This window comes from Aquarana catesbeiana, linkage group LG02 (genome assembly GCF_042186555.1).
Source record: "Aquarana catesbeiana isolate 2022-GZ linkage group LG02, ASM4218655v1, whole genome shotgun sequence".
NCBI lineage: Eukaryota > Metazoa > Chordata > Amphibia > Anura > Ranidae > Aquarana > Aquarana catesbeiana.
The window spans coordinates 733,239,106-733,254,296 of record NC_133325.1 but is presented as its reverse complement, the minus strand read 5'-3'; the positions used below and the strand labels follow the sequence as shown (position 1 = coordinate 733,254,296).

At 43.6% G+C, this 15,191-nt stretch overlaps 1 protein-coding gene across 1 annotated transcript in view; it reads left to right on the top strand.

The window, feature by feature from the left end:
- LG02H21orf91 (linkage group 02 C21orf91 homolog) overlaps nt 1-15,191 on the top strand; it is a gene marked incomplete in the record, with an annotated part of 67,900 nt that overhangs the window by 47,964 nt on the left and 4,745 nt on the right. Inside the window, 1 exon segment of the mRNA XM_073617068.1 lies at nt 10,352-10,414. Within this exon segment, the coding sequence (XP_073473169.1) occupies nt 10,352-10,414 (63 nt within the window).

The following is a 15,191-nucleotide window of genomic DNA, read 5'->3' as shown; positions in this document are numbered from 1 at the left end:
AGTCTTTTATACTTTACCCTCAAACTTACTTTTTACTAAAAACGTATTACAGTACTTGACTGTACTGTTCAGGCTCTCTCGCTAGCATTCTCTTGCTCGCGCTCACTCACTCTCTCGCGCGCACGCTCTCGCTCTCACTCTCACTTGCTCGCGCTCACTCTCACTCGCTCGCGCTCTCTCTCTCACTCTCACTCGCTCGCGCTCTCTCTCTCACTCTCACTCGCTCGCGCTCTCTCTCGCTCGCGCTCTCGCTTTCTCTCACTCTCTCGCTTGCGTTCTCTCACTCTCTCGCTTGCGTTCTCTCACTCTCTCGCTTGCGTTCTCTCACTCTCTCGCTCGCGTTCTCTCTCTCGCTCGCGTTCTCTCACTCTCTCGCTCGCATTCTCTCACTCTCTCGCTCGCATTCTCTCTCTCTCTCGCGTTCTCTCTCTCTCTCTCGCTCGTGTTCTCTCTCTCGCTCGTGTTCTCTCTCTCTCTGGCTCGTGTTCTCTCACTCTCTCGCTCGTGTTCTCTCACTCTCTCGCTCGTGTTCTCTCACTCTCTCGCTCGTGTTCTCTCACTCTCTCGCTCGTGTTCTCTCTCACGCTCTCTCTCTCTCATTCACTCCTGCTGCTTTAAATCACAGCCAGTGAAAGGGAGCAAGGCCGAGTCATGCCGTGTGTGTCAATGGAGACACAGCTTGGGAGCAAACTCGCACAAGTGCCCCCATGGCAAGCCGCTTGCTATGGGGGCACTCTGCAGAGAGGAGGAGCCGGAAGCACTGGCAGGGGACCCAAGAAGAGAAGGCTCGGGGCTGCCCTGTGAAAAAACATTGCACAGAGCAGTAAGTATAACATGTTTAACCACTTAAAGACCGGGCCTCTTTTTTAGATGTGGTGTTTACAAGTTAAACGTTTTTTTGGGGTTTTTTTTGCTAGAAAATTACTAAGAACCCCCAAACATTATTATACTTTTTTTTTCTAACACCCTAGAGCAAACAATGGTTGTTGCAATACTTTCTGTCACACCGTATTTACGCAGCGGTCTTACAAGCGCACTTTTTTGGGAAAAAAATACACTTTTTTGAATTAAAAAATAAGACAAGAGAAAAGTTAGCCCAATTTTTTTTTTTTTTTATAGTGTGAAAGATAATGTTACGCCGAGTAAATTGATATCCAACATTTCACGCTTCAAAATTGCGCCCGCTCGTGGAATGGCGACAAACTTTTACCCTTAAAAATCTCCAAAGGGGACATTTAAAAAATTCTACAGGTTGCATGTTTTGAGTTAGAGGAGGTCTGGGGCTAGAATTATTGCTCTCGCTCTACCGATCGTGGCGATACCTCACATGTGTGGTTTGAACACTGTTTTCATATGCGGGTGCTACTCACATATGCGTTCGCTTCTGTACGCGAGCTCGGCAGGACGGAGCACGTTTTTACATTTTTTTTCTTTATCCTTTTTCTCTTTATTTTACCTTTTTTATTTTTTATTTTTACACTGTTTAAAAAAAAAAATTGTGTCACTTTTGTAATAGAAAAAAAGCATGACAGGACCTCTTAAATATGAGATCTGGGGTCAAAAGGACTGAGATGTTTACACTAAAATGCAAAAAAAAAAAAAAATTGTCATTTAAAAAAAAAAAAAATGGCCCTTTAAGAGCTATGGGCGGAAGTGACATTTTGGCTCCAGTAAGCGGCGGAGGGCACTGGAGTGCGGCGGGAGGAGGGGCGGCCCCATCTCCCGCCACTGATAAAAGTGATCTTGCGGCGAATCCGCCACAGAGACCACTTTTATCTTGTAGCCGGCCGAATACAAGGATACCGGGGTTATGGCAGCTAGCTGCTGCCATAACGATATCCGTCCTCAAAGTAAGGACGTATATCGGCGGTCGGCTAGTGGTTAAAAAAATTTCAAATAGTATATTTACAATCCCTTTAAAGCGGAGTTCCACCCACTTTTACAAGGTGGTCTCAAACTAAAGACCACCCCTCGATTTTGAATATCTATTGTATTTTTTTCTATCTTGCCTACCTTTTTAGAAAGAATAAAGTTACTTCTGTCCTAGACTGGCTGCAGCGCATTATGTCACGTCCTCTTCTGCGGCGAGCCCTCCTCCTTCTCCGCTTCCTTCTGGGACCTGTGTGTGTCCCAGAAGATGGGCTGGCCATTCACAAAGAGACTCGCGCATGCGCAGTAGGAAACCGGTTGTGAAGGCTCCATTGCCGGTTTCCCTTAGTTGGAATGGAGGCGCCTGCACCCGAGCCGGTGGACGAATCGGCCTTGGGGGGGCTGACATTGCGGGCTCCCTGGACAGGTCAGTGTCCTTATTAAAAGTCAGCAGCTACAGTACTTGTAGCTGCTGGCTTTAAAAAAAAAAAAATTTGCGTCTGGAGCTCCGCTTTAAGCCTGTTCAACGAACATGGTGTGATTTCTGTAATCTGGGGTTAGCTAGCTGAACATTGTTATTTGCATGTTTGCTCTTTGCCCTACTTTATTGAGAAAGCTCAGTAGTGTTTGCAAAGAAGTCAGTTTATTCCCACTCTGCGTCTTGGCAAAGTGACTCCAAAGAACACAGAAAGGTCAGTCTTGCTCTGCCTTACAACTTTATTACTGCCTTAGGAATAGTGCATTCCTTCAAAATATTGTCCCTCTTGATTGACAGTAAGACAAATGGGCTGTGTTTCCCTCTGCTTGCATAAGATGTTTTTTAAAGTTAAGTACACTCGTGTGTATATATAGATGTTTGAATATTTTCTTTTTAATAGATTTTAAAATATAGAGCTCTTTACAGAGTGTGCAAAAATATGTCTGTACATATCCATCTGTAATACAATTGAGAAATATGGTATGTCCGTTATCTTAATAGACTGTTGTCTGCTGGTCACCTGGTGTAGATCCTGCTTACTACATTATATCAGACTTTTAGGGCCCATTCACACTAAGAACAGCATATGAATCGCACAGGAACATTGTACGATTCACATGCAGTTCTGTGCAGTGCGATTCCAGCCCATTCATTTTGAATGGGCTGAAATCGCACTGCACCAAAAGTAATGCATGCACTATGTTTGGAAATGCAGTGCAACCAGATCACGCGGTACCATTGTCCGCACTGCATTTGCAACCTGTGTTTTGAGGTGTCTTTTAATGTTACATTTACACCCGCTGCAGATCGCAAGGGCAGTGCAATAGAAATGCAGCGCAGGAAACCAGCACATAGCGCAGGTCTCCCACACCATGTTCTAGCTCCTGGAAAACCACCCCCCCTGCTAGTTTTCAGGAAGAATTTTGAATTTTAGACAAAATAACTTTTTCATGCTTGGGCACAATTAAAGTGATTGTAATGCCCCGTACACACAGTCGGACTTTGTTCGGACATTCCGACAACAAAATCCTAGGATTTTTTCCGACGGATGTTAGCTCAAACTTGTCTTGCATACACACGGTCACACAAAGTTGTCGGAAAATCCGATCGTTTTAAACGCGGTGACATAAAACACGTACGTCGGGACTATAAACGGGACAGTGGCCAATAGCTTTCATCTCTTTATTTATTCTGAGCATGCGTGGCACTTTGTCCGTCGGATTTGTGTACACACGATCGGAATTTCCGACAACGGATTTTGTTGTCGGAAAATTTTATATCCTGCTCTCAAACTTTGTGTGTCGGAAAATCCGATGGAAAATGTCCGATGGAGCCCACACACGGTCGGAATTTCCGACAACACGCTCCGATCGGACATTTTCCATCGGAGAATCCGACCGTGTGTACGGGGCATAAGGGTTCATTTTTTTTTTTTTTTTTACTTTTTAAATAACAAACATATCATACTTACCTCCACTGTGCAGCTCATTTTGCACAGAGTGGCCCCGAACTTCCTCTTCTGGGGTCCCCCGGCGGCTCTCACAGCTCCTCCCCCTAGGAGAAGAGCTCTCCCGGGGGGTTACCCTGCAGGCGCTATAACGAGTCCAGCATTTGGTGTCCATAACCGCCGAGTGTATGACTCTGCCCCTGCGCCCGCATCATTGGATTTGATTGACAGCAGCGGGAGCCAATGGCTGCGCTGCTATCAATCTTATCCAATCAAGCGCCGAGGACCCCGGGCAGAGGGACAGCACGTCCCCGCCGGGTGAAGTTCCAGGGCTCAGGTAAGTAAAATGGGGGGGGGGGGGGGTGCTGGGGGACCGGTCACCGCCGGCTGTTTTTTTTCACCTTAATGCATAGGATGCATTAAGGTGAAAAAACACAAAGGTTTACAACCCCTGTAACATTTCTAAAAAGTAGCAAATTTTGACTTTTTCAATTCAGGCTCACTTTAAATTTGAACACGAGGAAAAGTTTGCACTCATTAACATGAAGTTAACTTATTTTAACAAGTCTGCAGTTTTTCAGCACACCTCACGCGGTTTGCATTATGTGTCACCTGTCTGATTTGAGAGATGATCCTGCCCTCTAACAAAGTGATGCTGGCAGACGTTTGTCATTATGATCTATGGCATGGCCCTTGCTGCTTGATTGCATAGACCTGAGTTATTAGCGGAGACTTTATGGGTCAATAGTGCTCTGACTCTCCCGCTGTGGAGATCAGTACAGCTCTGTCTTGTGCTGCTACAGTCTCTTTGCAAAGAGGAAATTCAAACTAATAGCAAGTTCTAACTGGATTGCTGCCAACCAAAAGTTTGCCATTTTATTTTTATATAGGAATTTTGTAAACAGAGGATGAATGGCGATAACATGTAACCAGGTACTCAAAATAAATTACACATATAAAACCGGATATTCAAAAGATAAGAAACAAAAGTCCATATTGGTCTAAACGTTTACATTTTTGTAAAGTTTAAAAAAAAAAAAAAGTCCTATTAAAGCAATATGAGTAGTAAAGATCCAGTTCCACTACAGGCTGCTCTTTGAAATGTGATCTCTAAAAACATAGGATAGCAAGGGGCGCCAACTAAGTGTAGAAAATCAGTACTTTTATTAAAAATGGACAAATGCACATTTTAAACTTAAAGAATCCTCGTGGGAAGAACTTGCAGGGCAGGATGCTTATGCAGCTGACAGATGGATTACAGAATGCTGGGGAGATGAAGAGTCAGACCCAGAAGTCACAAAACCATGCTGGAGCGTACGCAGAGAGCAAACCCAGAAGTGACATTTCATCTGGGAGGACCAACAGCAAAAGGACGTGGTTAAGAGTTTGGGGTATCAAAGCTCTTTTCTCAAGCCATGGCTTTGACGCTCCCAAATGCGTAACCACGCTCCTTTTGCAGTTGGTCCTCCCAGCCATCACCACTTCCCGGGCTTGCGCTCTGCATGCGTTCCACAGCGGTTCTGTGACTACTGGGTCTGGTTCCCCAGCATTCTGTGATCCATTCGGCAGTTGCACCAGCATCCTACCCTGCAAGTTCTCCCCATGAGACCAAATCTACAACGCAGACGAATTCTATGAGATGAGCGATGGCAATCTACTACACTTAGTTTGTGCACCCCTGTCCTTTTTCTATAGGAATGTTGTGTTTGTTTTGGGTGAACCTCAGTTGTGCTCACATTTATTATTTTTCTGTTTTTTTAGATAGACCATTTAGAGAAATATTGGAATATTGTTGACCTCCTTCTAATGATGTTAGTTGCCTGGCTATTTTGCTGACCCCAGTTCCAGTACCGTTTAGGCACAGACCCAGAACACATACACAGCATTCAGAGGAAATGCTGCCATTTCCAGGTCAGAAGCCAACCGGGCAACTAGTGATCCTAAGAGGAGAGGTCAGCATTGACTCCAAAGGGCAGGTATTTAGTCTAGTAGGAATGCCGATGGAAGATAAAGATCAGTATGTAAACTGGTCACTTTGGCCGGCCATAGACAGTTCGACTCTTGACCAGTTCAGCAGGAACCGACCGAGTTTCGAACCGCGTGTGGGCAGGCTGAATGTACCAAGTTGATGGATCGATCAACTTTGGAACAACCAGTCTGCTGGATTTGCTTGTATTTATCCCTAGCAGCTGCTATAGCCGCTAGCAATAATCAATGTCTTCTCCCAGCAGGGACGACCTCCCCAGGCCATTGGTTGCAGGAAAGAATTTTGCACTGTCTATAGCCTGCCTTAGCTTGTATGCTGTGTCTTGCATTGGGTATTTCTCCAACAACTTTTGCAAGATACACTATGTTACCAAAAGTATTGGGACGCCTTTACACACACGTGAACTTTAATGGCATCCCAGTCTTAGTCCGTAGGGTTCAATATTGAGTTGGCCCACCCTTTGCAAGAGCTTCAACTTTTCTCGGAAGGCTGTCCACAAGTTTAAGAAGTGTGTTTATGGGAAATTTGTTACCATTTTTTTAGAAGCACATTTGTGAGGTTAGGCACTGATGTGGATGAGAAGGCCTGGCTCAGTCTCCGCTCTAATTCATCCCAAAGGTGTTCTATTGGCTTAAGATCAGGACTCTGTGCAAGCCAGTCAAGTTCCTCCACCCCAAACTCGCTCATCCATGTCTTTATGGACATTGCTTTGTGCACTGGTGCACAGTCATGTTGGAACAGGAAGGGGCCATCCCCAAACTGTTCCCACAAACTTGGGAGCATTGTCTAAAATGTCTTGGTATGCTGACGCCTTAAGAGTTGCCTTTACTGGAACTAAGGGGCCAAGCCCAACCTCTGAAAAACAAACCCACACCATAATCCCCCCTCCACCAAATGATTTGGACCAATACACAAAGCAAGGTCCATAAAGACATGGATGGGCAAGTTTGGGGTGGAGGAACTTGACTGGCCTGCACAGAGTCCTGACCTCAACCCGATAGAACACCTTTGGGATGAATTGGAGGGGAGACTGGGAGCCAGGCCTTCTTGTCCACCTCAGTGCCTGAGCTCACAAATGCGCTTCTGGAAGAATGGTCAAACCTTCCCATAGACACACTCCTAAGCATTGTGGACAGCCTTCCCAGAAGAGTTGAAGCTATTATAGCTGCAAAGGGTGGGCCAACTCAATATTGAACCCTACAGACTAAGACTGGGATGCCATTAACGTTTATGTGCTTGTAACGGCAGGTGTCCCAATACTTTTGGTAATGTAGCGTAATTCCCTGCTTAAATAAGATCTAGCCTCTAACTATAGCCAGTCCGCCAAGCACTGTTCACACCAGCAGGAAGGCAGATCCCACTGTTGTTGACATAGGGGTATAGGAGGCGAGAATAATTTCCTCTCTAATTTTATCATGGCATTCTTTCCTGCACTGTATAATTCTAGGTTTGCTTTACCCATTATCTCTACATTACCCCAGGCACTAAGGGTCTATGCTTAATGAAAGCACCCCAGGAACCGCACAATTGGAATAAAGCAATTACTGTACCATGGCATTGCCAAATGTGCTGTCAGCCAGGAGGGAATATTGCAGGGGATTGTTGGAGATAATGGGAAATACCCAGCTAACATCCTGTATGATATGAAAGAATCTGCCAAAGGCGATTTCTAATTGGCAAGCTGGGCTGCCCCCTGGATGCCAATTAGGAGACTGGCAAGGATAGGCCGGACATTTTCTTTATTTACGTTTATTTTAATTATTGATCACAACTAGATTCATCATGTAAAGTGTCAGTAGGAAGAGCTGTTCTTGTTTTACCATCGCAACCAATTACATTCACCATGTTGTATCCACTGCACTACAGTCATTTTATGGTTGCTCTGGGCAGAATTTGTCTTGAGATCAACTGCCAACAAATTAAATGCATTCCAAATTCATAAACCTGTGTGTTCCTTGTAAACAGTCTCATTCATTACATCAGTCAGTGGTCTCCAAACTGCAGCTCGGGGGCCAAATACGACCTTTGTTTGCCTTTATCCACCCTTGGGGCATCATTTCTCCCACTGACTCCAATAATGGGGCACTAGTCCTCCCACCCATACCAAACGTGATGGCTTACTCCCATTGATGCCAGAAAAATTTCCACTTCTGCTGGCCATAGTCCGGCTCTCCTAAAGTCTTAAGGACAATAAACTGGCCCTTTGTTTTTTGGTGTGTTGTGTTTTTTTTTTTTTTTCAAAAAGTTTAGAAAGTTTGGAGACCCCTGCATTTCATACTGGACAATGACTTGTTCTGTGTTCATAGCTTTTCTTTACTGAAGACAACAGTTTTTTTGATGACTCAATTATTCTTTGAGCCATGAAGGCTCAGTCTGTGTATCCAGTAGTGAGATTTCCCTTTTATTTCAGACCCAAGTGATGGGGTAAGCAGTAAGCATGGAGTAATAGGAATCTCCTTAGTGGGGACATAGGAACCCTGACAAGGTTGTTCACCATCCCCCCCCCCCCCCCCGTCAAATATAAATAAGTGTCTGAAAACCATTTTGATGTCTAGTTGATAAATAAAGCTTTCATTTTGTGAGAAAGTCACCAGCACATTATCCACTTGCTGACCAGTCACATACCAGGTACATCATTGTACTTCAAGTGGTTGTTCCGGGATGATGCCTGCAGCTGGCATCACCCCGGTACTGTCGTTTAGAGCCAATAGTGGGCTCTCTTGTATTAACAATCAGAGCAGCTAACTAGCAGCTCGATTGCTATTACAAGCAGTGGGAGGGGACATCTCCACCCTTCCTGACACCACCTGTGGCTTGCTCGGGCTCTGCCGTCTCACCAGGAGACCTGAGCAACCGGCCGCGGCATCCACCGGCCAGTCGGACAGCCGAAAAAAGCCTTGATTGGCTTTGATCAGCTCTCTGCTATGATAACCTGGAAGCAATGACCTGACATCACTTTCAGTTTACCCGGATGTAAACCGTGACATTTTTGAAAGCTCAAAAGTATTCAAAAACACAGATCTTGGTGTTTTGAATGTGTTTAAGGGTGGAGGAGGGATTTGGGGCCTTTAGATCCCAGATCCCTCCATAAAGAGTACCTGACATATGCCTATTGCTGTCACAATGATGTTTACATTCCTTGTGACAGCAATAGAAGTGATAAAGAAGAAAAAAAATTAAACCAACAGTGTAAAAATAGAAACAAAATTAATTAATAAAAAATAAAGAAAATACCCCTATGCTCACACGCAAAAAGTGAACGCACACATGTAAGGTATCATGACAAATGTCAGATCATGGGCAGTAGTTCTAGAACCAGACCTCCTCTGTAAGTCTGAAGTGGTAACCTGTAAAGGCTTTTAAAGCATCGCCTGTGGATAGTAAAATTTAGATTATTTGTCACCGTTGCACGAGCCTGCTCAATTTAAAAGCATGACATGTGACATAAGAAATTACAAAACCCACCAATTTCCTCTCTAGGGCCTCGATTTAAAAAAAATAATTAAAAAAAAAAAAAAAAAAAAACTGATGTAATGAATGAGACTGTTTACAAGGAACGCACAGGTTTATGAATTTGGAATATATATATAGGGGCTCTAAGTAATTTTCATTGTTGCATGTGAATAAAGTGGCAGAAAAATCCTGGTCCTTAAAGTGGGGTTCCACCCAAAAAACAAAAATACCTGGAAAAATTCTAAAAACAAAAACAAAAAAAATTTGGATATTTTTTTTTTTTTCACTTACCTCTAAATGCCTGTTGCTAGGTGGTCCCTCGTAGTCTGCCTGTTCCTTTTCCTGGGCTGGTGACATCATTTCCCCCCAGGCACAGGAAGGGCTCCACTCTGCTCCCTCCCTCCTGTCAATCATCTGGGACCCATTACAGGTCCCAGGTGATTGAGCGGCCAATCACGGCGCGCGGCGCCGCTCGCGTATGCGCAGTGGGTGCCAGGCTGTGAAACCACAGCCCGGCGCCCACAGTTGAAATGCTGGCGCCGACGAGCGGAGGGGGGGACGAGCGGGGCTTCGATCCCCCGCATCGCTGGACCCAGGGACAGGTAAGTTTCCAATTAAAAGTCAGCAGCTGCAGTATTTGTAGCTGCTGACTTTTAATTTTTTTTTTTTTTTTGACGGCCCCCTGGGTGGAACTCCTCTTTAAGTGGTTAGTTTGGGTCAGTCCGCCCAAAATAATTTCATGTTTTGGTTTGGCCCCATCCTGCACTAGCATCTGCCGTCCCCAGTGGTAAGAGCCCAACTTTCCTTGCTCTTCCCTCTAGCAGTTTTGCTGTCCCCACAGCAGTAAGAAGAGACTTGATGGACCAGCAGCATTCTTTGTAGTGGAAACGTAAACCCAGCAGGCATCCCCATCCCCTGTGCAGAGATCTTGTTGCTGACAATTCTAAAAAGCCAGTCAATATTAAAGCCCAAAGGGGCTGAAGCAGTTTAGAGGAAATGTCAGAATACTTTGTGGTCACCATCACTGAGCTCTCAACATTTTTAAGGGCAGCAGTGTTTACTGTGATATTTGCTTTTTTTTACAAATAATTGACTGTGTGCTTCTCCTCCCTTCTAGTGAATTTGATGAGCACAGAAGAACTGGGACGATTAAAGGAACATTTCCTCCGGCAAATTGAAGGTATGTCTGAAAATCAGATGACTGGGACTCTGGAGATCGGGGGCTTCGGCTTTGTATTCTCCACCTGTCTGTGTCTTTCCAGGTTATTGTGTGCTTCAGGCAGAGATCTGAACCTGACTGCAAACCGCATCATTACCTGTAATCCTCTCTAATGTTAAAGCCGAATTCCAGGCAGATAGAAAAGATACAAATGAATGCAGCTCTCATTTTAAATGTAGTTATTTTAGGTATTTAATAGCACCTACAATTTTACACAGCAATTTACATATATTGTACAGTATTGTGCAAAAGTTTTAGGCAGGGGTGGGGAAAAAATGTTGTAAATTAAGAAATGCTTTCATAAATAGAAGTGTTTAATAGTTTTATATTTATCAGTTAACAAAATGAAAATAAATAGAACAGAAGAAAAATCCAAATCAAATCCACATTTGGTGTGACCACCCTCTGCCTTCAAAACTGCATCAATTCTCCTAGGTACACTTGCACACAGTTTTTTGAAGGAACTTGGCAGGTAGGTTGTTCCAAACATCTTGGAGAACTCACCAGAGATCTTCTGTAGATGTAGGCTGCCTCAAATCCTTCTCTCTCCTCATGTAATCCCAGACAGACTGGATGATGTCGAGATCAGGGCTCAGTGGGGGTCATACCATCACTTCCAGGACTCCTCGTTCTTTACACTGAAGATAGTTCTTAACCTTCCTGGCGGTTTTCCCGAGTGTGGCTCGGGGTTAAATTTCAGCACCATTAGCGGTAACCCCGAGCCACACTCGGGATTGCATTGCAGGATCCTGGTGCGGTAAACTTACCTTGTCCCTCGGATCCTGCGATTTGTCCCCCGCAGTGTTCTTGGGCTCTGTCCACTTCCGAAGCCACCCTGTGCCAGGCTTTGTTCCCTGTGAGCGTCGAGACGCATGGGGGCGGAGTCTGGCGGCAAATTAAAAAAAAATGTAAAAATCATAACACATACTGTAATCTTACAGATTACAGTACTGTATGAAATCATTTTACATCCCTTTTGTCCCCAATGCTTTGTCCAATGCCCTGCATGCAGTTTTATATAATATATACTGTTCTTTCTGCCTGGAAACTGGAGATTGTCCATAGCAACCAAAAAGTGTCCCTTTACGTCAAAAGTGGTTTTAGACCAGCTAGAAAACAGCGATAGTAAATTAGAACACTTGCAGAATTGAGCGATAGTGGATCATGAGGAAATTTATTTTATTATATTATTATTATTTTTTAATTATTTATATTTCTTCATTATAATTTATGATTTTGTGTTTCAAACTTCATCATACCCGGGATATCTACTAGACTCTTGTTTGGACAGATTTAAGTGTGTTATTGTTAAGAATTACAGGCCTACAATATAAAACGCCAAATTTCTATGCAAAATAATGGCACCACTTTGGTGCCAAAATCTGAACTAATCATACTGCCAGGGAGGTTAATAACATTGGCTGTATGTTTGAGGTGGTTGTTTTGCTGTAAAATGCATGTGGGGCCAATCACACACCTCCCTGATGGTATGACAAATGCCTGTATTTCTTAGCCTTGAGGGCACCATTGATCCTGACCAAATCTCCACATCTATTTTCAGAAATGCAACCCCAGACTTGCAAGGAACCTCCACCATGCTTTACTGTTGCCGGCAAACACTCATTATTGTAGCGCTCTACAGCCCTTCCGTGAAAAAAACTGCCTCGTGCTACAGCCAAATATTTCACATTTACACTCGTCAGGCCAGAGAACCTGCTGCCATTTTCTGCGCCCCCCCTCAGAGTCCCTATGTTTTCATGCCTAGTTGGTCGCTTAGCTTTGTTTCCATGCCCTATGCACAGAAACCTTGGAACTGGGGGATGCAGAAAATGGCAGTAAGTGCTCTGGACCGATGAGTCAAAAGTTTGCTTTGAATTTCCATAACCCACTAGCTGACATTCTTAGTATCTTTTTACACAGAACTTTATCAGTTCCTGGCTCTGAGCAACTTGGTTTCTCCAACACAGACAATAGGTGTACCAACTCAAACCACATGGTATGCTTTGGTGATATGGGAGTAAGTGTCCATTCAAAACTTCTGTCTTTAGGTTGTCGAAGAACCATATCCTCCATCCGACCAGATCATTATGGCCTCAGAAGGCATTGTCTGCACATTTTTGGCAGGGAAAATTCAAAAAGTATAATTCTCTGCTCATAATGTGCAAGTAAAAACAGTAGCCATTATAGCTGTTAAAAATAATTCTTTTTTTGAGCTTAGTCACTGTTAGGAAAGCGAATTGTTTTGTTTTAATGAGGTTTTACAAGAGAGCGGGTCCTCTTCATTGTCAGGAAATCAGTAAAACACCGCCGCGGCGGCTGCAGATGTGCAATAATCTAAGACACAAGCTAAGTATAGGTTACAGTAAAGCTTATCAGTACTTGATGGCATTAAAGCTTTTATTTTTAGCCTGTGCTTTACAAGGAGAAAAGCTTTAACGGCATTAAGTGGCATATTTTACTGAGTGCAGGCATTTTTGTATTACAGCCAGTGAATTACATATAACCTTCTCATTGTGTACTACAAATGCACATTACACAATTTCATAAGTGATGTGAATGAGAGGGCATGTATAGGGAAAGACTGAACTCTGAAATGTATTTATAAAGGGAAAAGGCCTATCATCCCTGGTAATCTTTTGAATAATGAACACTTATTACATTTTAATGATGCAGATTGATTTAGAATTTTCATTCTTGTGTTGTGTTATTATTGTGTTGTGTGAACACCTAAGTGCTCAGAACATAAAGCAAAAAATGTAGAAAGGTGCAGTGTGCAAAAATCTGAGCAGAAATGGGAAATAAAGAGACCAGTATGAATGTTCTAATGGTAGAGAAAAGTGGATTCATATGCAAAATTCACTCTATGACCTAAGGTTGTAGACCACTGATAATTACACCTACTTTATGGCCAAATGCGGACAGTCCTCCAGATTGTTGAGTTTGGGTGTTTCCTGTGAATGGTACTGCTAATGCTACAATATGCAAAAACATTTTAGGCAGGCCACAGGTGATGATATGGTTTTTCTTTCCTGCAATCATGGGTTGCAGGAAAGAAAATCGCTTGATTTCCCCCCAGGCCTAAGGCTTGGGGGAAAGGCTTACCTGCAGGTACAGTGAATATCTCCTAAACTTGTGGTGTTTAGGAGATATTCACACTGGATGCAGCCGGTGACATCACCTGTGCATGTGATCTGAAGGTCCGGCATACCTGCAGGCCCTTCAGAGCTCCATGCCCCAGCCGAGGGCTCCCGCACACATGCACGGGAGTGACATCATCATGGCCCCAGCCACTTATACAGCCAGAGCCTACGAACATGTAAGGAAGTCCGAGAGAAGATGGAAGCCCTGTCGGTGACAGCGCACCACTGGAGGGCTGTGTTCTAAGGCAGGGGTCTCAAACTGGCGGCCCCCCAGCTGTTGCGAAACTACAAGTCTCATCATGCCTCTGCCTGTGGGAGTGATGCTTGTAAATGTTAGCCTTGCGATGCCTCATGGGACTTGAAGTTTCGCAACAGCTGGAGGGCCGCCAGTTTGAGACACCTGTTCTAAGGTAAGTATTTCATATTGTACTGGTATGCAATGCATACTAACACAGTATGCCATTGTCTTGCAGGGGATTTTTTTTAAGTGCTGCGATTTACTATTGCTTTAACCCCTTCATGTTGACAGTACACAAATACGTGGCCCCATTGGACTGGGCTTTTTTCTCTGGGGCTGCATATTTGCGGACCTCTCTTTGTTTGTGCTCAGTGAGCCGCACAGCGCACTCCCGGCACAGAGACCGGGGTCTCATCGAGAGGGACACAGAATGGCCAGGTCACCTGATCACAACAATCGGTCACTGTGAAATGCGCCCCTGTGTTTTCTGTCTCAGTGAATGGACGAGACATTGTATCATTCTGTCCTTGCAAAAAAAGTGTGTGAAGAAAAAAAAAAATGCCTAAATCAAGGTTTAATCTAGGTTAGTACCAGGGTTAGTGTTTGGATCAAAGGTTTTTTTTTTTTTTTTAATTCATATCAGTGTGTGTTTTAGGTAGGATTTAAAAAAAAAATGCACACTATTGATTCTGGGCATTACAACAGGTACAAACCACAACTAACATACATATATGTGGTATCGCTGCGATCATCAGGAGCAGGAGAATATATTTTGGGCTGTTCTTTGGTGGTAGGTTTTGGTAGTAGCAAGAAATATGCAGCTTGTTTTTATTTATTTTTTTTTACAATTTTGGACCAGTTTTCCTTTGATAATATAAAAAAAAAAAACAAATCAGGAGGCATCCATTACAATTTACAACCAAATAAAAGCTCCAATTGTCCAGAAAAAACAAAGTGTAATCCACTTGGATGCACAAAGTAGTTGTGGTGCTATGTACAGTTTTACGAATACTTGTCAAAATGACAAAATTGGGCTTGGGCGTTTAGATTTGTTTTACCTTTGGGGATGAAGCGGTTAAATCCTATTCCAGAAAAGACCTTCCATATAATATTCCAGAACAACCAAAGAGACTATTTGCCCATGGGAACATATTTTTATATAAATTGAAATACATTTTGTATTTTTATACATTTGTTGCACCATTTTACTTAGCACCATTCCCATAAGTCCCATGGGCAAATTGTCTCTCTGAGTAGGGGGGGACCCCGTTTTACTTGCATATAGTAGTATGGGAGTAGGGGGAGAGCAATCTCTCTCTCTCTCTTTCTCTTTCTCTTTCTCTTTCTCTTTCTCTCTTTC